The 13,108-nt window shown below is 46.1% G+C and overlaps 1 protein-coding gene across 11 annotated transcripts in view; it reads left to right on the top strand.

The window, feature by feature from the left end:
• Positions 1–12,535: 12,535 nt before the first annotated feature.
• Positions 12,536–13,108, top strand: part of RAPGEF6 (Rap guanine nucleotide exchange factor 6) — a 121,557-nt gene continuing 120,984 nt past the window's right edge. For 7 of the 11 annotated variants that reach the window (XM_010413092.4, XM_010413098.4, XM_010413090.4 and 4 more), the window contains exon 1: positions 12,537–12,667. In XM_010413092.4, the coding sequence (XP_010411394.2) occupies positions 12,599–12,667 (69 nt within the window). In that variant the 5' untranslated portion in view covers positions 12,537–12,598. Of the gene's footprint in view, positions 12,668–13,108 lie in introns of all 11 variants that reach the window. The other 4 variants (XM_010413088.4, XM_010413086.4, XM_010413087.4 and 1 more) reach the window with 2 other exon arrangements.

The raw sequence follows: 13,108 nt of genomic DNA, 5'->3' as shown, positions 1-13,108 counted from the left end.
GGTTTGGGATGTCAATGATAAGGAAAGGCTACCTGAAAAACATCAGGCGTGGTTTGTTGTGAGGCACCCGGCAACACCCCCTATGTCCTGCATGACCTCAGAGGACATGGTGGTGACACGGGCCTTTCCCGTCAGTGCACGTCAGCTGAACGCCAGAGCCTGGGCGCTGCCTCTACCCGGTCCCTGTTGCTCAAAGCCTCCGTGGGTTGAGCAATGCCCACGGTGGCCGTAACTGTGTGGGCAGGGCAGTTTGTGCACGCGGATCCGGCCCATCGGCGCCCAGGGAGTGCCGCGATGCGCTGCGGGCTGAACAACCGGCCCCGGTGGTTTGCGGGGCGAGCCCGGCCGCGGGGCTGCTTCCCTCTGGGACTGACGCGGGCGCAGACACTCGCTTTGTTTCAAGGCCAGGTTTCGCCGGAGCTCGATCTCGGAGCCCTGCAGTACAGCCAGGCAGTTGTCTGGGTGCTCAGACACCAGCGAGGGCGAGGGACCGTGACTCCGGGGCAGAGCTGTGCTGCCGGGCGGCACCGATGAGCCATCCCGGCCCAGCCAGCAGATCCTTATTGCAACATCCCAAAGGAAGTATTTGGGCCGCAGGCTCGTCCCGGATTTCCAAAGCAGCACAGGAGATAAGCAGATGCCTTTTTCTTGTGACCCAGCTGCTCTGCCTATGCCCCAGCTTTGGCCGGGCCCCCGGCTGTGAGACGAGCTCCCAGTCCGAGTGCTGGTGGGACTTCTGGGATGATTCACCTCTCACTCCACCTTCATGCTTTCAGTTTGCTGTTGTTTTCCTTAAGGACTTGCAGCCCAGCATCTTGGGTGACAGCTTTTCTGTAGATAGAGCTTCTCACAGATGAAATTATAGACCAAGAAAAATCTTAAGGATGAACGAGACGGGGGTGGCAGGATGGAAATGTCCTGCTCTGGCTCATCTTTTTCCCATTACAAAATCAGAACCTTGTGTGAACGAGAGGGAGCCACTTCCTCTGACGCAGGTCACAGGGGAGGGGGCCCGGGGGAGCCCTGCGGTGCCAGAGGTCAGGACCATCCCTGCACCACTGCGTTTTAGACCATAAAGACATTGTTTAATTTTGGTTTGAAGATTTCAACTATCCTGTGCCTTCCAAAACACTGAGAGGAACTCTCTCTGACCACCGTGCCTTTGCCTGCTCCTGTTGTTCAGTTTCTAGCACTAACCAGAGTGTCTGTTTAATCTGAAATTTGCTTTTCCTTCTTTGTTAACTCCTTAAGATGAGCTTTGATTCCACTGGTTGGACAGATCCTGCTTTTTTCACGGAAAAGCACTAAGGAGGAATGGGGAGTCATGCAGATCGCGTGCGGCTCTGCTGTGCTGGAGCAATTGCAACCAGTGCTGTTCTCATCATTATTTCCTGCTTAAGCAGGATGGGCTGAAGTTGCAGCTCTGGGACACATGAATGTGTCACTAGTGGCATTGCTGGGGAGAGCTGAAGGTTGAGTTTGTCCTAGGTTCTTAATGGAAAACAAATGTTTTCCTTAAATGGCATTGAAAATGAAGGTAGTGTTTCTTATGGAAGTGCACGAAGCTGGGCTGAGGAAGAGGGGTGAGAACATTTCCTTGAGAAATGAGCTTCTTACATCCCAAAGGCTCATTAATTTAGTTTTCTTGGCTAATCAAATTAATTTCTAGAATATTTTCACAGATGTCACAAAAAGAAAAGTGGTTTATGAACAGCCTGGAGCCAGCAGAGAGCGCAGTGGCGAGGGCGCCTAGAGGCAAAGCCCAAGTCTGTGCAGGGGTGACCCCAGCAAGTCCCTTGGCCAGCTCCCAGTGCTGACACTGGGCCACTGGTGGGACGTCTCCTGAGCAAACACCCTCATTTGGGGCCTTTGGGGCCTTTGGGCAAAAAGTCACTATGCCACAAAGGTGCCTATAAACAGTGACTTTAGGGCAGAGGGTACCAGTGGGTTTATGCGCTTGATTTTCCTGCTAGGGATGCTTTTCTCTTTGGAGAGCTTCAATGTGTTGCAAAGACTATGTTCAGCATTTCTTCTATAGTTGCTTCTATAATTACTTCAAAATTACAGCCATGAGCAATTATAGTTTTCAATAGCTTACTGAATGCACTGAATCCTAAGAAATTAACTACCACATTTTCAAGGAGTAGATTTATTAATAGCAGCTGTAACTAGAAATCTTGTCTAATTTTGATCACTACCAAAAGATATGAAAAAAACTGGCCCCTGTTTTCATGTATTAACAATAAGACTGATAAAATTTGTGGGAGATATTCTGAGTGAACAAGAAAATTACAGCTGTGTTCCTTGTGCTGCAATAATTAATGATCATGCACTTTATTCTCCAAAGCTGTTTTTCTTGTACAGTTTAACTAAAGGTCTTGATCTCTGTCATTTCACACGACATTGTTCTAAGGCTGGTTAGGCTGTAAAAGCCATCAGCCTGAAGGAGAATTTATTTTTCAAAATACAGCTTAACTCTCCAAACTATTTCTTAAATTACAGGTTAGTGAAAAGCAGACCCTCCCCATGGAAAGAGAAGTTTTTATGAACTGTAGACTTGAATTGACTTAGTATTAAAATCAAGGCTCTGTCTTGAGATGTTAAGAGCCCCCATTTCTCCTGGCAACTGCAGCTCTTCACAGCTGTGAATTCAGACACACATTTTTCAGGAAAATAATCCTCAACCTAAACACAACTTTTCAGATATTTTGAGGTTGACTGTCGCTTCCTTGTCTGTTTTTTCCCAGGTTGGCTGGCTGGGAAGCTGCTGACCCTGTTGGATCGCAAGCTCCTACAGCAGCTCATCCTTCCAGTGAAGGAATCATGTGCTCTGCTGGAGCCCATGCAGGGTTTGTCCAGTGCAAGTCATTAGCGTCAGAAATATGGGGTGAATTTCCACTTTTTCAGGATGCGAACAACAGAGGCAGGTTTGGAGGAAATGTCTTCCATCAGCAGCGTCTGTCTTCTGCCTTCATCACTTATAGTCAAAGCATGAAAGCTCATTAGGTGTGATTTGGCTATTTCCTGTTCAGGCTGTCAACTAAAGAGGCAGCTGAGCAGCATTGCTGGAGCATGTGGTGGTCTCATTCTCTCAGTGAAGGAAACACTCTGCAACAGAACCCTCACCCCTCCTTGCCCATGGTGTTTAAACTAAATGGTTTTAAACTAAAAGAGGGTCAATTTAGGCTAGATACAAGGAATAAGTTTTCTGCAGTGAGGGTGGTGAGGCCCTGGCACAGGTTGCCCAGATAAGCTGTGTCTGCCCCATCCCTGGAAGTGTTCAAGATGAGGTTGGATGGGGCTTTGAGCAACCTGGTCTAGTGAAAGGTGTCCCTGGCTATGGCAGGGGGTTGGAATGAGATGACCTCTAAAAGTCCCTTCTAGCCCAAACCATTCTGTGATTTTGTTATTGTAAAAGTTACTGACGGCTTCATCTGCTGGACCACCGTCACTGCACCTCCAGGTTTTGGGTGTCCCTGACACCTGTCTCCACTCACAATCTTGCCAGACCCAGGACATGGCTTTACTGTTGATTCCCACCTTGGGCCCAAGGTGCTGCAGAGCTCTGCTCTCTCAGTTTCTTATTGCAATATTCTTCTTGCCAATTTTGATTGCAGATTCTTTACGATGTGTGTGCACATCCTTGTTTAGACCACAACTGGAAAAAACTCTGTGGTGGTTCCTGCTCAGGGCCTCCTTAACTGCAAACCCACAAACTGTTTCCATTTCTCTTGGTACCTTCTTCAAAAGTACGGCACTTTTGTAATACCCTCCTAGAGTGAGACCCAATGATAGTTCACCAAGTACCAACTACTACAGCAATAGTTTCTATAAAAGAAAACACTTCTACTGCAAAGGCGATTTTGCCTTGGATAAAGATGGCAATGAAATCCAACTGTTCCAATGCAATGGACTGCCATGGAAAATGTCTGCCACTGGCAAAAGCTCTGGAAAAAAAAGTAAGTCACTAATGCAATTTGAAAAAAGGTAGTGAGATATCTGCTGGTACCATCCATGGCTTTTAACATGCTGGTATGGCACTGAGAGTATCCTTGACACACGGAGGGGAAGTAAGGGCACTTGGAGGGCAGCTCGTCTCAGCTTTCTAGAAAAGTCAGAGGTTGCTGGTTCCACTTGTGCAGTCACTTCATATGCAGCTATTGAAAATTGTATTTCCTTGACAAGATCGTTTTTGGTGTCAGGGTTTTTCTGGAAGTCAGTGTGCTTCCTATGGGCCAGGCAGGTCACTGCAGGTATTTAATTGTGTTTCCCTTTTTAATGGAAACTGCAAATACATTTCCAGACACAGCTCTGGAAATACCCAGGCAGCAGCCTCCATCACCTCTTCAGTGTTTTGGACTGGGGAGTGCTTGTGTCTCAGCTTTCACCTAGGATGAGTGAAATGCCTAAAAATCTTAAGAAATTGCATCTGCCTTAATGTCATCACTGCTGTCCTACCTAATAAATATTTTCCTGATTTTTAAGTTCACAGAATGACTGTAAGAAACAAAAAACCCCCAGTCCTCTCTCTCTGTGGAAGAAGACTACTTCCATGGGGGTAAGCAATTGTAGGTAAGTGATATTTGTGTACTTAGGTGGCATCTGGTTTATTGGGCGGAGCACTCAGATGTGCACTCAATAACTTGCATCACCCTCTGATTCATACAATCATCTGACCTTCATCTAGCTGCTGCTCTGCTTTTATTTCCTTTTCTCCCTATGAGTTACAGTAAAGGAAATTCTTCCTGTGCTCCCTACAGAATGCTTCCTTTCATTCAAGGTTTGGTTGTGCTTTTAGCATTTAAAAAAACAACCAGTACAACCATCTACTGGAAAAGCACAGGATGAAATACCACTTCCCTCTCCCGTCACATTTACCCCCCCGCAGACCACACGCACTCCAGGAGTTGCTGTACTTTGGACACAGCCTCCCCTCCTGGGTGAAATCCCAGCTGGGAGATGCTGCAGCCCCTCATGGTGGGATGATGGGGTTTGCAGTGAGGGTTCCTTCCCGTTTTGTGTATGGAAAAGTGAGCAGGTCTTCCAGGAGGAGTCTAACTCTGCTGGCTTTGTCTGGTGCTGTACCTTCAGCTCCTGCTTTGCCCCAGCAAGGCCATTCCTCTGGGTACACACTTGTGTCACTCTCCTGCAGCTGAGGAAGGACAGCCATCTCCCTGGATGTCTCAACTTTCTGAAGCATGAAGGTATAACAGATTCTGGTGGTCTCTGAGCAGCAGCATCTCAACTCTCTGCTGCAGGAGAGCTTCTGGGTGGTTGGAAGAGGCCACCACAGGCTTTGGGACACTATTAGGAATCAATATCCCTTGTCACAGAATTACTGTATGATGTTACCAAGGGCAGGGCCTCTAGAAGGAAGGGAGGAAAACCACATTGAGTGGAAGAAGAGTCATCTGCAGATCTTTCTAAAGTTAAAAATAGTTAGGATTTTGTCTGCAGAAGACAGTTTGTCCTGTTATGCTGCTGTCATCATGTGAGCAGGCTGTATGCTTCTGCATTTGAAGACTAAAACTGACATGCTGAAAACAGGAACTTTCTGGAAATTCTGCCTGCCTGAAATTTAATGGTTTCAGTGAGTTTCTTGATATCATCTTATCCATATGGTTGTGCTTGGATGGGAGAACTAAACATCTCATTAGCTCTGCAGGGTCATTAAAAGCCAAAGAAGAGATCATAAGGAATAATAAGGACATATGACATCCTATGAAGACAAATGATAAAAGCAACCGCCCATGCCAGCGAATGCTTCAAGGTGAGGGAACCCAGTTTTAAGAGTGCAGAGGAGCTGAGCTCTTGCTAACTCATGTCAGCAGGAGCTGTTTATCCTCTCTTCATCAGAAAAGTCAGACTGACAGCATCAAAATGTGACTAAAACCAGAGGATGATACAGGGAATTTTGGCCTACATAACTTTGCAATGAGTTCTCCAAGCATTCCTGGCTCCCAGGCCTGGACTGAGTCCACTAAACTGTGCAACATTTCTTCATAATCAAATTATAGTTTATAGACACACACCAAAACACAGAGACCTATATCTTCCTACAAATGCACCAAGTGTCTGCAAACAGTGGAAAGCTGATCTGATGCTGGCTGAATTGTCACTGTGGTCTCAGCTATGATAGCAAAGCTCGTGGTTGCAAAGAATCTTGACACCAGCAGCAAGAGAATGGTAAGAAATGCAAGTCTTCCCCAGCCTTGATCTCGATTCAAAAGCTGTAATAGTTCTCATAGGATTTCACAAATAAGTAGCATGTATTTAATTGCATAAAGCAGTGAAATTGCCAGTCAGGCATTTATTCACAATTTCTTAATCTAGATTGCCAGTTAAGTCTAGACCGTTGGCCTGTTCTTTGGCAAAAGAGAAGTTTCTTATTATTTTTCCACATGCTCGGAGAATTACTCCATTTACTTAAAAAAAGGGAAGGACTGAAATCCTATTTACTCCAGTCTTTATCATATTTAAACTGGCTGCTCTCTGTAGGCATGCCCTGTTCTTTTACCAACTCAGTGTTGTTGGCCAAAGTGTTGTCCAGTAACAAATGCCACAGATACACAGAATGGTCACATTGAGTTTTGCAAGTGTTTGGCTTTTTGCCTCTGAAAATAGCTACTCAGTAGAAAAATACAAATGCCATTGCATGTTCTCTCTGGGTTATAACAGGTTACAGACACAAAATCTTCACCATTTGTGAAATCTTCTTGCAGCTTATAGTTGTACAACTTTTAACAACCCCGAAAAATTAATGAAAGAGACATTAAATGTTTGGAATAAGATATGTTAAATTGGCAACTGATACCAAATTACTGCTGGACAATTTCCCATGCCGAGACTGTTCTTTCTTTTTGTTACTTAAGTCTTCATCTTTATCTGTGCCCAGCCCATTCTTTTACCCACTCTCCCCTTTCCAATATTTTTTGGCATGAGGTTTCTGATGACAAATGAAAAGAAAAATCTTTCAGCTGAAGCTGTAACTTGATTATAGCAACAAAGAACCTGCAAATGGGGCAGTCATCAGACTCCAGATTACCTCCTGTCAGGGCAGGTTTTCCCCCGCCACCCCCCATCTTTAATTTTTTTAGGCTTGAGCGTGGACATCTGTATAATGTTTCTGGATACCACCAATACCTAGACAGATCCATATGCTCTTTTGGACTTTGCCAACAAAGTGCTGTGGCTGGAATCAAATATCTGTAGGTTGTGTGTAGTAAAAACAAAGTGGCAGAAGACACACAAAAAATTTGATATAAGAGCTTGTTTCAGACAGAGCTGTTCCATTGAGGAGTGTGTAGCAAGAATTTGTGGCTTGGAGCAAAGCAGCTGGGGTTTAGATGTTATTTTGTAACAATTCTGAATGGTTTTTTTTCAGTTCTTATTCTCTTTTATCAGACACTGTTGATAATGTTGTACACTACACCATGCCTGAGGCAATTTGGATGCACCAGTGACTTGGCAGGAGTTCTTTCTTTCCTCATCCCACTCACTCATATTCATCGAGGCTTGGTAACTGCAGCAGGGTGGTAACAGGCCATGGACAGACCCTTTCAAGTCAATCAGCAGCAGCACGGGAGACCAATGCCCTTCTTCATACCTGTTGTTTCCCATATGGACAAGAAAGGAAAATGAGGAAGATGAGAACATACATGTCGGTGTCACTGGACAGCCAGTGTTCTTTCAACACAAACAGCTTTCGCTGTCCTCAGTGGTAAGTTTCAGAGAGTGCATCAATGCCTGTCTTTGTGTTCACAGAAACCTTAGTAAATGAATAGCAAATAATCAAATTCACTGTTTCCTTTTCAGATTGCTCCTGACTTGGGAACCAGAACTCCATAAGCACTGGCCAAGGATTACCTGACACAAAGATCAGGGTAAGATGTTCCCAACACACTGTGCATCCTCAAGCATAAAGTATTTGTTATTTCAGAATTTCCACCTGCCCTCCATGAAGCCTTACCCGTGGACATCCCACAAATTGCCCTCAGCTGAGAGATGTGTCCTCCAACTGGGAACTAACATGTAGGAAATTGTTACTGCTTCCAGCTGAGCTATGGCTCAGGCTGCTCCTGGGAGCAGCTGGGGCTTGTCATTCCCTCTCTTTGCACATTAAATATAATATAATAAAATAATATATCTTAAAACCTTTCAATCTTAAGGTTCACTGAATTCCCAGTCTATTCACACCAGCACTCAGCACATTAAAGACTATCACAGATGTGTGACAGTGAACATGAAAAGCAAGGAAAATTGCCACTGAAGGTAAAACGTAAGTAGAGAAAGTGTTCCATCCCCACATTTAAAAGGCGTCAGGCTCCCAATTTGTTTCTGTATTGTTGATAAAGGCTGAAAAATAAGTGTTTGACTGTCACAAGGAGATCTGCAATTGCTTATGTGTACATGGCTTCTACTCTTCAGGAAAAATCTATATATGGAAGGAAAGTCCTTCAGGAAAAATCTGTGCTGATTTTTTTTTTAGAGGGAAAGCCATGTTAGGCTTGAGTTAAAGAGAAGAAAGATGGGGGTTTAGTTTTAAAAAACTAAATGTTAAACTAATACTATTATAATACAGCAGAAAGATAATGATCTAACAGTTCTGTTTCTTACTTTCTACTTTTACCACTATCCTTTGAACTGAAACTCTGGGAATATGCACAGTGGGGAATTTTGCTTTGGAAGGAGCAGAATTAGTGGTTCAATGTTTCCACCATTTCAGTCTTGCCCTTGATTTTGCAAAAATAATTTGGTATTTCACTTTTAATTTCAGAAATGGAAATTTTGAGCTGCAAAATGCTCTTATAGCCAGGAGATCAATGTTCTTATGTAGCTACCTAAGAAGTGTTGTGCCATTTGCAAAAATGTAACTTTCCTGCAAAACGTGAGCTCTCACAAGATTCCTAATGATCGCTTTGCCTCCCCAGTTTTCAGGAAGTTCATCATCAGAATAAGCATATATGGTAATACCATCTGAAGAGGTTCTTCCCACTGGGAATCCCAGAATATTTTGTTTTCCGCTAGACAGGGAGAGAATTAATTTGTGTATCTTCCTTGCAGTGTGTTAACCACATACTTAGCTAGTAGTTGTTGCCAAAGATGTGCATGAATGTCCAAAGGAGTTTTTTTTTCCCCAAGCTAAGAAATTAAAACCAATAGCCTAACAGCCAGATTGGAGAATGAGAGGAAGGAAATTGCCAGGCTGTAATAAAATTCACAGGATACTACACACACAAAAATAAAAGTTAAAAATATTTCAGTGCATGATGATTATGAATCTTTCCCAGTGGGAGAGGTGAGGAAGTTGAGTTTTACCCTGAGGAATCTGGGATGTGCACATGGTGGTAAAAGGCGTTAGATTAAAAGGCATCTTTGGTAGTGTCAGTGAACCAGAACAATTGAGGGAGCATACTGGGAGGAGGAGATGTACTCTGTAACTCAGCTGGTCTTCCCAAATTCATGGATGTTTGAAGCAGAAACATTTAATCTCTTGAAACTGCAACTCATCCGTATAAATAGCAAAGCACCTCCGATTCTTGCATGATACAGATACTGTTAGTTTCCAATTTAAAAACTGCGGTAAGTGATGATGCTTTACTTCTGTAGGGATACAATCCAGACAAAAGGCAAGCAAATTTTCCCCTCTGCATGGACAATAAGCGTCCTGCTTGGCCACATCCCTTAATCCCAGCCCTGAAATTACTCGTGAAAGCCTTTTAATTGTGTTTAACTATGTTGGTTTTACCACGTGGAGACATTGGCTGTAACACAGTGAACAGTGAGGATCATGACGCTCGTTTCCATTGTTCTCCAGATATCTGGGAAAATAAACCCTACGGCTAAAATAGCCCCTGAAATAATTGCAGCTATTAGAGCCACTACCTACCCAAACTCAGGTACTTTTGGAGTGAGGAAAGTCTTGTTTCACGGGTCAGTCGAGTCAAGCAATTAAATTGGAATGGCAGCTTTGGTTCCTATGGAATACTTCTGGCTCCCTCACTGCTCCTGTGCCTGGCTGTAGGCTGGTGTCCAGTATGAGAATTCGTGTGTGAAAGAAAAAGGAATTTTTAGGCTACTAACTTTATTCCCATGGTGCGTGTCCACTTCTGTGTTGTGTTCATTGCAGGAATGCTGAACAGCTGGAATAGGTGGTAAAATGAGTTTCCTTCTAAAAACCAAGAATAGGGCTTAAATTATTTCAGATCCATGAGAACTGTGACTGCGCAGATTTCACCAAAATCTGAGGGTTTGTTTCTAGTTGTTCATTAATTTTTTTTCCAGCCACCTGCACCTGGGGAGTATTGACAAATCTTTTACCTTATCTTTAAATATAAACTGAGCTGGTAAAGCTCTTGATTTGCTGTTACATCTCCAAAAAAAAACAAAAAAACAAAAAAACAAAAAAAAAAAAAAACCAAAACCCAAACTGAAGAAATAAGAGAAAAGAAGAATCTCCTAATAGAGAAGGATTCATGCTTCAGTTCTCTTCTTCTTTTCTTCTCCTTAGTTACTCAGGAGAACTTTTAATCTCTGTATTTTCCATTTGGTTTCCTGGCAGGGAAACTTTGAAGATTCCCACACCACAGGAAATAATATTTTATGTACTAAAGTTGAAAGAGGATAACATGTTCTGTGAAATAACTAGTACAAACTTCTGACCTTTGGAACCATAATAGACATTATAGACATTTATAGACATATAGACATTGATATTTGGAAATCTTACATTTACAACAGAAGTTCAAAGAGAAGGAAAAAAAAAAGAAAGAAAATTAGTTTTGACAGACTTTATGAGACTGAAACCTGTGTCTTTCCTGCCAGTTTTGGGAGCACCTTATATTCTCTCTGTTGTGGATGCAGTGTCATGACTGTGATGTTAAGAGTAGCTGTTCTTTAGATCCCAGCTGTCCATCCCATGGGGGTTGTGCCTGCAGTGATACCAGGCACAGCATCAAAATAGTCTACAGTGGAGGAAACGCCGTATTTCCTCAGATTTTTTTTTTTTTTGAAGAAAACACTAGAAATATTATAAAACAATGTGGAAGGGACAATCGAGTCCTTGAGCACAACAAATGTAATTGTGCCATAAAGGGCAGGTGGTAAAGAGAACGGGAAGGGGTAGCTGGAGAAAGGGCAGAAACAAAACCACTCTTAGTTATTAGGAAGGAAAGAAGAAAAAACAAAAGGGCAAACTCAAGTGTTGTGCCTGCAAAGCTTTGATCTCATAAATTTACAGAATCGGACTTGCAGTAGGAAGGAAAATCATGCGAGGCGTGTTTGGTATGTGGCTGCTTCCTGTTGTCCCCGAGTGGCGTCAGGACCAGGAATGCAGGGCTCGTAGGTAGTTTATAAAACACCACAGGACTCTCGAGCTGTGGTAGCACCTTCTTTGTATTTAATGCCGAAGTCTGTATTCGACGACTGCGGGCGGGAAGCAGGACCGTGCCTGGCTGGGCGCTGCGAGGCCTCACTGGGGACCGCAAGGATGGGGCCACTCCTCCAGAAGCGACCTAAGCCAAAGGCTTGAAGAAGTTCAGGAATCACGGAGGTCAATATTCTATGAACTGTTGTGTGAGGGAAAGGGGCAACACACGCAAACTCAGGGGGAGAGGTGCCATGACAGCATGTTATGCCTGATCACGGACACTCTGATCCCAAGTGATGCAGAAAATGCTTTATTTCGGATGTAGATTAATGCAGAAAACGCCTTATGTCGAATGTACAGGCAGCACAAAAGCGACTTCCAGAAAAAGCCCACGGCCACCTCAACGCTCGGAGACGACGCCCCCGCAGGGCGCAGGCGCCAGGTCCCTCCCAACCCTCGCGAGCCTTCGCCTCGCGCCGGCCCGGCTCCACCCCCCACCCTCCCCGCGGCGCGTGGGGCCGGGGCTCGCCACAGCCCCTCCTGCTCCTCCTCCGCTCCGCCCCTCGCTCTTCTTGCTGATTGTCTGGGTTGAAGGGCCCGCTCTCGCGCTTTTCCGTAGCGGGGAACGCGTGGTGGGTGACCGGGACGGGGGGTCCGGGCGGTGGTGGCGACTCCCGGCGTGTTCAGGGGAGACGCGGGCTCGTACCCGGCCGTGGGATTCCTCTCCGGACCCTCTGGTGCCGCGCCGCGGAACAACTCGCCCGCCCGCATCGCTTTGTGCGGGCGTGGAGGGCGGAGCCTCGGGGGCCGAGTGCGCGGGGAGTCCCGCTCGGGCCGGTAACTTCGCTCACGGAGCGCTCGCGCCGCGATGGGGAGCGGCGTCGGCCGCCCCGGGAACGCACCGGGAGCCGCCGTCGCCCGCCCCGAGCGCCGCCGCCGCCGCTGAGCCCGAGGCGCCCCGAGCGCCGCCCGCCTGGTGAGCAGCCAGCCCGGCGGCGGGCACCGCGCCTGGTCCCTCTCCCGCCCCGGCCTCCCCCGGTCCGTTCCCGCTCCCCGCCCGGGCCCCAGCGCGGCGAAAGTTTCGGGGCGCGTTCCCTGCGGGGCCGGAGGGCGGCGGAGCCCGGGCGGGAGCCCCGGCGGGCCGCGCCGGTGTGATCGCGGCGCGCCCCGCGGCAGCGCCCCGCCGGCCGCTCTCGAGGCGCCGCGGGGCGGAGGGCGCAGGGCTGGAGGATGAGCGCCCCAGTGGAGCCCAGGATCAAACAGGCGCTGCGGAAGAAGCCCGCGGAGCGCACTCCGGAGGTAAGGCGTCTCCGGCTCCTTCCCAGGGAGTCTTTGTATTTACTTTCTCACTTTTCCTTTGCGTAAATCCGTGTTCCGACAGCCTGGGGTCCGCGGTGCGCACATAGACCTGGAGCACAAACTTCTGTCTGGAGCTTGGTTATTTATTTATTTTTCTCCAAAGTTGGCCCTCTCGGGACCAGCAGTGGTTTAAACGCCCAGTAACACACTGGGTACAGGCACAAGGCTCTTCATGAAGTACTTTGGGCCAGCTGTTGGAAGAAGAACAAGAAGAAGTAGATCACCGAAAAGTAAAATGTTGCATATTTATAAAGTGATGCAAAACTTATGGGAAAAGTTAGGGAGCTGAAAGTCTTTGCTTACCTGTACGGTGATGCAGATTTAAACAAAACCAAACTAATTATGCTGCCCAGACTTCATAAAGATGTTTCTGCAGTGAGT

This window comes from Corvus cornix, chromosome 13 (assembly GCF_000738735.6).
Source record: "Corvus cornix cornix isolate S_Up_H32 chromosome 13, ASM73873v5, whole genome shotgun sequence".
Taxonomy (NCBI): domain Eukaryota; kingdom Metazoa; phylum Chordata; class Aves; order Passeriformes; family Corvidae; genus Corvus; species Corvus cornix.
The sequence above is the reverse complement of the archived record's forward strand: the minus strand, read 5'-3'. Positions and strand labels throughout refer to the sequence as shown.